This window comes from Balaenoptera ricei, chromosome 2, assembly GCF_028023285.1.
Source record: "Balaenoptera ricei isolate mBalRic1 chromosome 2, mBalRic1.hap2, whole genome shotgun sequence".
In the NCBI taxonomy this organism is placed as follows: domain Eukaryota; kingdom Metazoa; phylum Chordata; class Mammalia; order Artiodactyla; family Balaenopteridae; genus Balaenoptera; species Balaenoptera ricei.
In genome coordinates, this window is record NC_082640.1 from 69414831 (window position 1) to 69429242 (window position 14412).

The 14412-nt window shown below is 39.5% G+C and overlaps 1 protein-coding gene across 2 annotated transcripts in view; it reads left to right on the top strand.

Annotated features, from left to right (window-relative positions):
* AAGAB (alpha and gamma adaptin binding protein) overlaps nucleotides 1–14412 on the top strand; it is an 83031-nt gene that overhangs the window by 66523 nt on the left and 2096 nt on the right. The window contains exons 6-9 of one of the 2 annotated variants that reach the window (XM_059912963.1): nucleotides 7979–8061; nucleotides 8904–8997; nucleotides 13456–13560; nucleotides 14020–14069. In XM_059912963.1, coding sequence (XP_059768946.1) covers nucleotides 7979–8061; nucleotides 8904–8997; nucleotides 13456–13560; nucleotides 14020–14069 — 332 coding nt within the window. Of the gene's footprint in view, nucleotides 1–7978; nucleotides 8062–8900; nucleotides 8998–13455; nucleotides 13561–14019; nucleotides 14070–14412 lie in introns of both variants that reach the window. The other variant, XM_059912962.1, reaches the window with a different exon arrangement.

Sequence of the window (14412 nt, forward strand, 5' to 3'; positions counted from 1 at the left end):
CTCTACCTTAGAGGAAATCTCCAGATGTCATTGTGTTCACTGTAAAGGTCAGACTTCTAAAGAGGTCAGCATTTCCACCATATGCATTAGAGGCCTCAAATGGTCCAGGAAATGAAGTGGTTAGAGATGCCTTTACAGCTTGGCAGGGTTTTTTAGATGTCTCCATCCACATCAATTTGCTCACTGTATAACCTTGCCTATACTGTCTTTCCTCACATTTCCTCTACGTGAAAACCTGGCTGTGACGCAAGAAGAGGGATGTTGGTAAAATCTCAGTTCCTGTTAGAGCTGGGCTTATGGCTGTGGAGACCTATCATTTGGGTCTTTTATAATTTGATAATGTCCTCTTACTATCATGAAAGAGAAACTGAGGGGGCAGTGCTTTATGCCAAATGTGACAAATTTTAAAAGTTGATTCCCCCACTCCCACCTCCCTTTTTGGTCTCCGGTGTGGTTGTCTTCTCTTTCCGTTTGTCTGGTACATCAGAACGCCTAGTTGCAAAGTACTTTGTTATCATTAGATGACAGAGGCATCATGCTCAGTACTGTGCCTTGAACTTGGGAGGCACTCGATAAATGAGATTTGGTTTTAAGATCAAGGAAAAGAAGTTGGTTAGTAGAAGTCTGATGACATGTTTTGTTTTGTTTCAGATGAAGTTGTCACTCATTGTTTCACATAGGAAAGTAGCATTATGCACAGTGTCCTTGTTTAGAGTGTCAGTTTAACATTACCCCCAAGCTCCCCACCCCCTACCCCAGGCTTTGTCACCTGAGCACTGGTGAGTACCACGGGGGGTTTAGTTGGCTCTTGGGTGTTCGGTGGGTTTTTGTTTGTTTGGTTTTGGTTTTATTTTTTACAAATACCACCACTGAGAGAAGGGCCAGGAAGGGAAATTCTGTGATCTTTTAGTGTTTCTAATCAGTGAAGGAGTGATTAGACTAAACATATATTACAGGGTTGTGACATTGATCCCCGAGTGGTAAGCAGTAATTGTGGAGATTGGATTTCAAAAGCTCTGACAATTTACTTTCAGTTTATCTATTATAATATTTAATATCCAGTGATGCAGGTGGGTAAGGATTAAGTGGAATTAATAGTAGAAACAGTTCTTTCTTATGGTACTTTTCTATGCCTTCCCATTATAAACGAAAAGAATTGATCATCTGTTAATGTATGTTCCTCTGTATGTACTTGGTTACAAAGAACCGTGGCAGAAATCCCAGATTTCATTTTAAGGAATCCTTTGCAACTGATGTACAGAGCATTGTCAAGAATTGAGTACCAAAACACAAGATCTGTCTGGCTACCTGATACCTGGGCTACTCGCCTGAGAACGTAGACGGCTACTACCTTTAATATAATTTTTTTTTAAGAGAGAGTAAAAAAAAAAAAAAGTGATGGTTAAATAAAAACTTGAATTTAATGTCACAGAAAATAAAACAACATCAAATTAGTGAACGGAAGAATGGTTAATGAAGAAGGTTCTAGTGGGGTCTGTCTCTGCCTGGGTGATTTTTTTTTTTTTAATAAATTTATTGGCTGCATTGGGTCTTCGTTGCTGCGTGCGAACTTTCTCTAGTTGTGGCGAGCAGGGGCTACTCTTCATTGCGGTATGCGGGCTTCTCATTACCGTGGCTTCTGTTGTCACGGAGCACAGGACTCTAGGTGCACGGGCTTCAGTAGATGCAGCATGCAGGCTCTAGTTGTGGCGCACGGGCTTAGTTGCTCTGCGACATGTGGGATCTTCCCGGACCAGGGCTCGAACCCATGTCCCCTGCGTTGGCAGGCGGATTCTTAACCACTGCACCACCAAGGAAGTCCCCTGCCTGGGTGATTTTGGGAAAATGGCATCATGTCTCTGGACTCCAGTTGCCTAACCTCTAGGATAGAGTAGAATTATATCAACATTACATTCTACAGAACTGAGTTCCTTGAGACAGAGTGAGTTGTTCTCATTTTTTTATCCCAGCACCTAATATTGTGGAACTGAAAAAATGATTTGAATAATCTGTCAGTCCTCTCACTGTGAATGTTGTGGTCAAAAATTAAGTAAGATACATATTGATTTTTAGGTAGAGTGCATAATTTGGAGGAGTGTGTGTTGTAAGAGCAGAAGGGGAAGGAGGAATTGTGAAAAATTAGAGAAGATGGAAGGCAATAAATGTATGGGTAAAATAATGAGACTTTGTTTTTTAAAAAATCACCCCCAAAATTGTCCATAGGCAAACAAATGGTGGGAAATCACTTCAAATTAGTCACCACGAAGGCACTGCAGGCCTCCTTCTGTGGCCACCTTGCAAAACATTTTTGGTAGTCATTCTTTGGAATTATTTTTAGAGCTGGTTATGAACCACATAAGAAAAGTCATCTTTTTCTTCATGGTAAAGTTTTGTTTCGTTCACTCTCATTATTCCCCACACTTGGTTCTGAATGGTTTTTGACTTGATTGTAAACATTCCCTTGAGGATTTTCAAGAGGGTGCTTCAGGCTCTGGAGATAGGACTTACAGTGGAACCATTATTAGAATTAGTGTAAAGCTTTCCTTTACAACTTTGGTAAAAAACAGTACTCATTCTGATGTTTAATTCAGTTTATTAAGAATTTGTGTGTATGCATGCACAGAAAAAAAGAATAGGAGGACATTTACCAAAGTATTAATTGACATCTTTGGTGATTTAGTTTTCTTCTTTATACTTTTCTCTATTTTCCAAATTTTATACAATGAACATATCATTTACAGTCAGGAAAAAGGGCAAAAAAACATAGTCTGGTTACTTTCTGGTCACCAGAAAGTTCATTATATGTTCAAGTATTGTCAGAGACAGTTCTTGACTTGTGAGCACGTGTCCCAGGTGTCAGAGGGAGAGCAGAGATTCACTTTTCTGAATCCAAAGCTGATGATGGAGCCAGATTTATTGCTTAAGCCTATTTTCCTAAAGAAGCAGTGTTTTTAATAATATACTTTAAAGTTTTACCTTTTTCAAGCAGTAGTTTAGTAAAAGAGAATAGATTGTTTCTAATTCTTTTGTGATTTTAAAAACATTTCATTTCCATTTGTCAAACAAGTGGAATGTGTGATAAAGTATACGCTTATTTTCCAACCTTCTCTAACGCTTGCAGTCTCTGTCTGACAGTCATGCCAGGCTGCCAGCGGGTATCTCAGCATCCCCCCTGTACACTTAGCGCTGTGCTGGGCGCTGTGGAAGGTGGAAGAACCCTTAGCTCCTGTCTCTGTCTGCAAGGAGTTTATAATATAGTTTAGGATGGCAGATAGACTCAAGATAAGTATTTATACTAGCACAGTAAGGACAACAAGGCAAATGGCACTGAGGGAGCTGAAATCATCCAGAGAAGTTTCCCAGAGTAAGGGGAGGATATTTGTAATGCTGACAGGAGGTAAAGGTAGAATCTTAAATGCTTTTATTATTTTTCCATTGAAAAATCCTTCCAAGAAATGACTTAAAACCTGAGCGTTATAGCCCCAAATTTCCTGTCCTAATTAGATCTATATCAGTGGTTCTCAACTGGAGGCAGTTTTGCCCCCCTCTCCCCGGGGGACATTGGCAGTGCTATAGGCATTTGGTAGTATAGGCGGGGATGTACAGGACGCCCCCTTGCCCCTCGTCCCCATACACACTCAAATGTCTATAGTGCTGAATTTGAGAAACCCTTGTCTACATATACTTGAGGGACAGTGAAGGGACACTGGGGCCTAACCACCTGTCTGCCACTAGTTTTATGTGACCATTGCCTCCAGGAGTTATGGGGGCTGGGCTGGGATAAATTAATGAGAGGCATTGAAGTGGCATATGATTAATTTTTCAGTCCTCAGCTGTTCATCTTAGTTCAGTTGAAATCAGTCTAAACCAGGGAAGTAATGAAGGATTACTGACAAAAGAGAACTATATGTGAATAAAAAGATATCTTTTTGCACTTAATCCAAGTTTGTGTTGTCATATTCAGTATTTGTATATCAAGCATTGACTGTCTCTTTGCTCTTTGTATGATACCTGTGAGCTTAATGGAAATTAATTAGAATCAGAGAGTTCTGGATTTCACGTTCAGGTTCTAGCTATGTGACTTTGAACAAGTTACCTAATCTCTTCAAGTTATACTTTACTCTGTAAAAAATATAATAAATCCTCTGTAGAAGAAGATAAATAAGTGTGCCTTTAGATTTGTAAAGAGATATCCGAATATTTCATATATTTCAAGTTTTCTTGAAACTTCCCATTGAAAAATAAAATAAAAGCTCCTCCACAAGGCTTGAGAATTTCCCATTGCTAACCTTTATTCTAGGGGCTATGGTTTTGTTTCTGACACTTCCTGGAAGAATTTTATGCAAATGACCAATACTGAATTAGTGTTTTTAGGACCAGAGTTTAGTATACTTACTATTCCTTCTAGAAGAACTTATTTTACATCACTTAACAACTTCCCCTTTCTGCAGCTCTGAAGTTCCAGAAGAATCAGCTGAGTAGGTAGATTAATTTATTCCTTCCTAGTGTAGTATTTTGAGGTGTCAATAAAACCAGAGATGCTAAAGCCAATTTCAACAACTATCTGCTAAAAGAATAAATCCTTCTTAGTGGGGATGACATTTCCATGCCCTGAATCCTGGGGAGAAAAATCTGGCAAACAAGAAAAGATTCAGGTAATTCTTTTCTGTGAGAACAATAGTTTTACAGTGGGTGCACATGGGCAGAATTTTGCTAAACATTGAACTAGGGAAAATGGAGAGTTTCTTTAAAACCATAGGTGTATAAAAACATCCAGGTTTTTTTACCAACATTAATGTGTGAGCAGTCTGCTTTGGATACATAAAAATGAATTGCTTTTCTAATTGTGAAAATTTATATGTCTCTAACTTCCCTAAAATATAAGCAGTGGTCAAAAAGAGTCATGTACCACAATGTTCATTGCAGCTCTATTTACAATAGCCAGGACATGGAAGCAACCTAAGTGTCCATCGACACATGAACGGATAAAGAAGATGTGGCACATATATACAATGGAATATTACTCAGCGATAAAAAGAAATGAAACTGAGTTATTTGTAGTGAGGTGAATGGACCTAGAGTCTGTCATACAGAGTGAAGTAAGTTAGAAAGAGAAAAATAAATACCGTATGCTAACACATATATATGGAATCTAAAAAAAAAAAAAAAAGGTTATGAAGAACCTAGGGGTAAGATAGGAATAAAGATGCAGACTGCAGACGTAGAGAATGGACTTGAGGACATGGGGAGGGGGAGGGGTAAGCTGGGACGAAGTGAGAGAGTGGCATGGACTAATATACACTACCAAATGTAAAATAGATAGCTAGTGGGAAGCAGCCGCGTAGCACAGGGAGATCAGCTTGGTGCTTTGTGACCACCTAGAGGGGTGGGATAGGGAGGGTGGGAGGGAGATGCAAGAGGGAGGAGCTATGGGGACATATGTATATGTATAGTTGATTCACTTTGTTACAAAGCAGAAACTAACACACCATTGTAAAGCAATTATACTCCAATAAAGATGTTTAAAAAAAATTTAGAGAAAAAAGAAATATATATAAGCAGTGGAACAGAGTGAACTCACATTAGTTGACTAAATTCTCCATTGTTTATAAGAAAATACTGAGCAAAAGTTCTTCCAGCTTTTATTAGCCTGAAACCTGATTATAAACTCATAGTCATCTGTGGACCTTTAAAGGATTCTGGCATTTAAGGTTCTTTTTTTTCTATTAAGTAATTTAAAATACCTAATTCAGAGCTAACTATCAAGAGTAGCTAAAGAATGCCATTTTACTTTATAAAATCACAAATATCTAGAGCAGAAAGGACCTTAACAACCATGTCTAGCAACCCTCTTTTTTTACAGATCAGAGGATTGAGGCACAGAAAGATTGATTGACTTGTCCAAGGTCATAAAGGTGGGCAGAGCCAGGAGTGGAATCCAGGTTTTCTGACCACTAGCCCAGTCTTCTTCCCACTATTTGGACTTTTCCATAATTTTATTCACTGTTAGAATTGGGACATTCAGTTTTTTTTTTTAATTGTGGTAAAATACACAGAGCATTTAATCATTAAACATTTAAAAATCTCTTTAAATAGGCAAACACATGAATATGGAACAAAAGTCAAAAGGTGCACAAAGGTTTATGGTACACGGTGACTAGTTCAGCTCCCTCTCACTCCTGTGCATCCCAGATCCCCTTCTTGGAGGCAGCCACTGTAAATAATGAGGCATTTTAAGTAGACCATTTTGGTCTAATAACGTGTCTAAACTGACATTGTATTGTATTATTCTTCAGGGATTGCAGTTTGGCCTGCCAAGTTTAGGTAATGCCCAGCAAAGGAAAAACATAAGCCGTGGAATTGGAATATGGAGAGAGATTTGTGAACTGATTTGAAAATTACCCACAGTCCAAGTTATTTCCAGTAATAGAAGTGAGGGCTCTCTTGCATCAGTACTCTCTTACTCAGATAATGCCTTTTGTACAAAGAGCCTAAAGTATTTTATAAGAGCTCTCATGTATCCTCATGACATGTAAAATCCCTGAGTACTGCATAACTGCGTACAACTGCCTTAGAGTCTATAGCACATTGGCCACAAGAAAGAATTATGTTGATGTTTGAATAAACACCCCCAGGCTCTGTGAAACCATCAGTGTGGGACATCACATGGATCTGCTTCTCCCAGCTTCTGAGCCTCCACGGCCTACCTGATAAAACAGCCCCTGGTTCTTGGATGGGGTGCATCCAGGTATTGGGGCTGGAGAGTTCCTCACAGACTGGACAGGTTGGCTGAAGGAGTGAGAGGGGGCTCCAGGAGTACATGTGCACCTTTGGTTGTGGAGCAGGAAAAGCAGCAGGGCAGCAGCAGGCTCTTGGTACCGCCCAGCGCCTTTGTAGCCTTAAAGCACAGGTGCTGACTCTGGTAGACAGCCGCATGCAGTAAGTAGGCGACTGCCCACGTGGTGAGAGGTCAGCCTGGGAAAAGCTGCAGGCCCAGACCCCACATGCCACAGTCGGGCTTCCTCCTAGTTTAAAAGGCAAATCTCCCCAAGTGAAAGGGAAGAAGAGGAGACTGCAAGTGGTTATCTTTCTGTGATACTTTGTGTGACTATCTGACAACAGGTGTCACCTGGCAAGGGAGAGGACCTAGGAGGTCTGCAGGTTGTTTTGAAGACAGATGAGAATGGGTCCAGGGAAGCTATAGGGAGAGGAGAGGCGAGGTGGGAAGAAGTTGTCTTTCTGAGAGAGCAGTTCTTTGACTTCTGTACCACTAGACTCTTGAATTGTGGGTTTCACATTCTACTCTCAGGCAGTGTTTTTTTGTTGTTGTTTGTTTTTTGGTTTTTTTCCAATTTTCCTGATCCTAAGGACTCTCCTGGAGTACTTGCTAAAAGTTCAAATTCCTTGGCCTCTGTTCCATAGATGCTGCCTCAGTCTGAGGTTGGGTCCTTGAATACTGGGTAATTTTAATAAGCGTCCAGGTGATTCTGGGGGACGCTGTCAGATCAGGACTGGGTTCTGATATTTCGCTCTAGATTTGTCCTCCATTATAAATATAAACATTGAAAGAGTTGGGAACATTAACTGCATAAACAGAGCTTTATTTCAAGAAAGCATGGATGTTCATTTCACCTGATAATAATGCCTTGGCATTGATTCTTTTTAATGTTTTTTAATTGTTTAAAACACTGAAGTATTAGTTCATAGTAACTATTAAAACATCAGTTCTGTTAATCTTTGCAAACAGAACTACTGAACGGTCTTTTGTTTGTTGTAATGGCCCTGCGGTATATTTGACCTGGACTAATACTATGTGATTTAAAGTTATCCAGAATTTAGAGTTTTGTAATTTATAGTAACTGTTTTTTATAGTTAGAACTTTTATAATGAGGAAATAGCTATCATTTCATCATCACAGTCATTTTAACAGTTTTAAATGTAAATTAAAAATTTCAGTGATTGTATTTTTTCTTTTCAGATAGGAACCAAGGCTTTAACCTTCTCAGCTCATTGGCTGGAGCAAACCATAGCACTGGATCAGCAGAGACCTGCCACTCAGAGGTAAAGATTTTTCCTGGATCTTTTCTCTTCTTTGGCTTTAATTTCTACTCGTCATTATGAATCTTTACACCATTCATCATTTTCTCCTTTCCATTTAAGAAGTGGCAGAGAATATTAGCAATAGATAAAAGGAGAACCTAAAACAGCCCTCTTCATGCCTGCTGCCTGTTAAGAGCAGGCTAGTTCGGCATTAAAGCAGTAAGCCCTTTCGAGATGTTTGCAATTTGGGCTGTTCCATGTGTTTTTGCTAGAGTGCTTTTAAAAATGTGCTAGGATTTCCTTAAGGCATAAAGTTGCCCCCAAATCTTTAAATATAAAATAAAATTAATGGTTCTTTTTAAGTACTTCCTGTGTCCTGTACAATCTGAGGCAAGGTCCTTGCCCTTAATGAGCTTAAATAGGCTGATTTCAACCCTCTGTCCTCAAGGACTTTGGTCCAGGTCTGCCTTGGTTGGCAGGTTGGAACCACGAGCACATTATGTAGTGCCACATTGTCTTTCTGGGACCTTCTTCCTCAGTCTCCGAGCTGTTTGTGATAGGATCTTATACATTTTCAGATTTTGAATAAAACATGATCTTAAAGCAAACAATGTGTTTTAATAGTCAATAGCAAAATCATAATACTTTTTAATTTTTCCTTGAGGAGAAACACTGCTGAGTTAGTGAACTTTTAGCCTTTTGTTTAATGTGACCTTGATCCTTCTTCCATCTCTCTTTGTGTCTGGCTCCTATTACTGCTTCTCCAAAGCTAACCAGTGGGTGGAAGTGCGAGCCTTTTTGGATTTAGTTCGGAAGCAACCTCCTGTTAAATTGTTGCTTGTGTGTATTTTCCTCACCAGCAGCCCCAGTTGCCAGCAGCAGAGAGGACTGAACCCCTCTTGGATAATCGAGGTGGTGCATCTAATACAACAGACACTCAGGTCGATAGCATCGTGGGTAAGCGCCTCTCTGGCTGCTAAGTGACAGCTCTGTGGAACTTGCAGTAGCCCATGTATCGGGGCATAAATCATCCAAGGGGAAACTGACTTTAAATGAGGACGAGGGAAGGAAATTGATAGTGCACCCCAAATCAATGTTAACCTTGTGGACCGGCTGTCAGAAAAAGGAAGGAGAGTAAATACATTACAAATCTGTGGGCGCCATTGTCCTGCTGATTCTCTCAGCAGGATCGTGATTACGATCATCTTAGCTAGAGCAGACAGAACCAGGTGGTGAGACAGCTTTATATCTCCATATTACACAGTTTTTTCATAGTATTTCACAGTAGTCAGAATTGATGGTAACAAGAATACTATAGCTTTATAAGCCCTCCCATATCTTTTTGAAATTCTTTTATGTCCACATTCTCATTTGGTAATGAAGTTTGGCAGAGAAGTTATTTTACAGAGATGAAGATGAGGCCCAGAGCAGTTTAATAACTTGTCCAAGGGCACCTAACAAGAAGGTCCTAGAGCTGAAACTGGAATCCAGTTTACTGCCCCAAAGCCAGAAAGCCAAGGAGCTTAGTTAACAATAACTATAAATGTTCTTTTGTCGGGGAGCTACTGATGTCACTACTTCTTTTTATGCCACAGAGGACCCATGTGCAGTAATAAGTTTTAAAAACTTTTTTTTTTCTGTTTGTAAGATAATCCATGTAGAAAACTCAAATGATTGGTTATAGAAACATATTAAGAAGGAAAAATTGGTATATAATCTCTTCCTCTCTAGTTTATTCAACCTCATCCTCTCAGTTGAACCCTTCATATTAGCTTCTAAACCTGCTAAAATCTCTGCCATGAAAACAAACCATTGACCACACTGAAGGAGGTGAGGAAAATAACTAACTTAAAGAATTTGGGAAAATGGTATTCTGACTGGATACCATGAGGCCAAAACCAAAAAGAAATGAACAGAAATCCTGCACTCTGTTTAATAAATTTGATTCTTACAGGGGTATGGGTTCGAAATTCTGAATATTTATATGTAATATATTTTATATATATTACAGTTGAAAGAATAAGAAAATATAGCATAGATAATGAGAGCTAAGTTTCTCACTGTCAGAGAAAGAAGTTACAAATAAGGAAAGGGGAAGGCTGGGATGAACCCTTTGGTACTGAACTAGAATTGAAGGTATCAGTATGAACTCTTGGATTTTAAAATATAGTTAGAGCAGTAGAGAAATAAATATAGATATGTGTATGAATGTGTAAATACATATATATATTTCCTAGCTCTGTCCACTGGGAGGACCTAGAAGCAGTGGACATACTTAGCACTTAGATCTTGGTTTCTAAATACCATTCTCCAAGAAAAGGTACCAGGGCTACTTGGAGAAGTGGTTGATTCAGGGCTGGGGCAGGAAAAATGCAGGATGAACGTGGAGCATCATGGTGCCAGAAAGTAAGGAAGTGCTCAAAAAAAGAATGGGGGCATGTTGAAAGGGCACAGGAACCAACCTGAAAGAGCTTCCAATGGCTAAAGCTGGAACAATTTGACCAGCAAAGTAAATTAACATAGTATTGGGCTGTAACCCATAGAATAAAATACATATCCATGAATCCATACTAATTTAAATAAATAATTGAATAAATGCATAACTGGAAAGGAAAAGGCTGCTCCTCCTTACAGAAGAATTCCAATTAATACATGTAGACATTATGAGGGAAATAGAAAATTACCCTTAGCCACACACTACAGTAATAGTTGTCGCAGGCAAGATCCACTGATGGATGGTGAAATTAGTAGATGAAAGTTTAAGAAGAAACACGACATTTCCATAGTCAAAATATCTTTCCCAAGTTATTTATTACAAAGGGGAAAATAGTAACTTTATACTGGAAAAACCTGGCAGATACCACTTTAAGTGATGAAGGTTACATCACCAGTAACAGGACATATTGACATCATCTCCCTCCAATATGATGCACTGAAAGGGCACTCACTTCTGTGGTGTTCCTGCCAAAGGTCCATAACCTCAATCTAATAATAAGAAAACATCAGACAAACCCAAATTGAGGGATATTATACAAAATAACTGGCCAGTACTCTTCAGAAGTGTCAAAATCATGAAAGACAAGGCAGGACTTAGGAACTGTCACAAATTGGAGAAGACTAAGGAGATTTGACAACTAAATTCTGTGTAGAATCCTGAATTGGATCCTGGAACAGAAAAAAGGATATTAGTGGAAAAAGTGATGAAGGTTGAAAGAAGTCTGTAGTTTAGTCAGTAGCATTGTTCCATTATTAACTTCGTGATGTTTATAATTGTACCATGGTTATATAAGAAGTTAACACTGAGGGAGGGTGGGGGAAGGGCATATCGGAAGGCTCTGTACTATTTTTGCAACTTTTCTGTAAGACTACAGTTATTTCAAAATTCTTTAAAAAGATGAAACCAAACAAACAAAAGTAAAACACTTCCTCAACCCCACATCTCCCTCCTCTTTACTTATTTCCATTCCTCAACTCATTCCTCAGTTCATTCCCATCTATAGCTCTTGCTCCCATTTTCCATGAAAACAGCTCACCAGCGACTTCCATGCCACTCAGTCTAATAGACGTCCTCCAGTCCCCATCTTGACCTCTTGGCGGCATTCAATATTATGAATCGGTCCCTTTCTGAAACATTATCTTCTCTTGACTCACCCAACACATCTCCTGATGTTCTTCCTACCTCTCTGATGATTCCTTCTCTTGCTTTGGAAGATTACACTCCTTTACCCAGCCTTTAAATATCTCCATTCCTCAGTGTTCCATCTAAACTCCTCTTCCAAACCTGTATTTAAGCATGAAGTGATTCTGTCCACATCCACAGTTCAGTTATCATGTAAACAGATTAATCACAAATTTTTTATCTCTAGCCCTATACACCAACTGCCACCATGGCATGCCCATTGAACTAAAGCAAATTTATTAACCAAGTGCATCTTTAACATCAAATTATCTGTATGACATTGTAGTAGATGTAAAGAATTATGTTATCATCCTTGTCTTCAAGGAGCTTATAGTCTAAAAATGCAGAGACAGGCCTTGTAATGTAATGTAATGGGTAAAGCCATGGGCTTGGAATCCTGGACAACTGGGTTCAAATCATGGCTCTACCACTAGTAGTGAGATGACCTTGAGTAAGTTATTTAGCATCCGTGGGCCTTAGTTTCCCCTTCTATAAAATAAGGGTGACAAATCTTTCCTCACATCGCTGTTGCAAAAATGAAATGGAATCGTATAAGTTAAAGCACTCAGTGGTGGGGACAAAGCAAACTCTCTCTCTTACTGTAGTATTTATTATAGTAACAGTAGACAGATGCTAGCATACAGAGTAGTGTATGCCAGTGCCAAGACAGCTCTATAAACACTAAGTGTGGGACAAATCCTAAGGAAGGAGACCTGTGAGCTGGGACGGTCAGGGAAGACATCCTAGAGGTGGGTGGCCTGGAGTGGAGGCTGAGTGAAAATTCTGATTAAAAACAAACTTTGATAAAGAAGCCACATGCCGAGGTAGAATTAGTAAAGGATTTGTGGTAAGAAAATAGGAATTTAAATTGGCTCTAGGGGCTTCCCTGGTGGCGCAGTGGTTGGGAGTCTGCCTGCCAATGCAGGGGACACGGGTTCGAGCCCTGGTCTGGGAAGATCCCACATGCCACGGAGCAACTGGGCCCGTGAGCCACAATTACTGAGCCTGCGCGTCTGGAGGTTGTGCTCCGCAACAGGAGAGGCCGTGATAGTGAGAGGCCCGCGCACCGCGATGAAGAGTGGCCCCCACTTGCCGTAACTAGAGAAAGCCCTCGCACAGAAACGAAGACCTAACACAGCCATAAATAAATAAATAAATAAATGGATCATCACGTTAAAAAAATAAAATAAAATAAATTGGCTCTACCTCTGAATGGCTGTAATTTTAGAAGAGTTCATTTTTAAGCTGAGCTTGCTTCATATGTAAATTGTGGACAGTGGTATCTGTCCTAACCACCTTATATGGTTGTCAATAACATATGTGAAAATATTTGTTGACCAGTAAAATATGGTATAAATTTCAGGCATTTATTGAATCCGTGGACCTTAGTACAGGGCGTGACCTTTAGAATTGGAAACATGTAAGTCTGAATCCAGGGTCACAACTTATTAGCTGTGACCTTGAGGAAGGTCACTTGATCTCTGAGCTCTAGTTTTCTCTAGAAAAGTGCAAACAGAATTCCTTGCCTCGTTACAGTGTTTTACGGATAAAGTGAGTTACTGTTCATTTGTGAGGGCCCACTACCAGCCAAGCAGGATGCAGCACCATGAGCTGTACAGCTGGTCCCCAGTGGGCACTCATTCAGTGGTAACTTTTCATCAAAGCCAGATTGATTGCTTTTGGATTCTGTGTATTTAGCACATACATAAATAATGTGTGGCGAATCCTTATTTCAGATCCCACGTTAGACCTGGATATTCAAGAACTAGCCAGTCTTACTACAGGCAGAGGAGATTTGGAGAATTTTGAAAGACTATTTTCAAAGTTAAAAGAAATGAAAGGTAATCGGATCCATTGTGTCTAACAGATTCCCATATTGATGCGCCTCTATTTTATATAGTAGGATTTTACTTTGTAACTGCTGATTGCATTCCATGCTCTGGCCTCATCTGAGAAACTTGGGTACTGGGGGACTGTGCCATCCTCTGTTGGTAAAAATTTCCTTGGGAAAATTTTCCTCTTTCTTCATTCTTTTTCCTCTTACTTTCCCTTCTTCTCTTGCCTGTCTCATTTCCTTTCAGTGTGTCTCATTAACATGGAATCAGTAAGATCCCTACCAGTTTACTCACACCATTCCCATCTGGAAAATTTGGAAGACTTAAACTTCCTAACAGCTATAATGACTACACCATAAACGTGTCTGTGAAACCCATTTCCCATCTTCTAGTGTTACAACATCCATGCATTCCAGATTGTCCTGCGCTATTAGATGAATTTCTTAAGATATATTTTCCCCCTAGACAAGGCTGCGACGCTTCCTCACGAGCAAAGAAAGTTGCATGCAGAAAAGGTGAGAAAATCAGTCAGGTATTTATTGAGTACCTACAGCAGGTCCAGTGCTATAAGAATGGTATATCACACTTGTTTACTTCTAAAGTATCTTACTGTGAACTTTTTGTTGGTTATTAACTTATAACTAATTGAATATTTACCCAGTAGTAATATAGTTGCTGCAGTCAAACCAAGATTTTCCAATGTATGTTGAGTGACGTTGGAACACTGAGACTCAGGATGTTTGCCTTCTTAGCTGTTAGGCTGGAAAACGCTTAGTTATTTTGTTTGTTTTGGTTTGGTTATTACCAACACAACACGTTCTTGGCAGGAAATGTATATGGTTTATGGTATTCCATTGT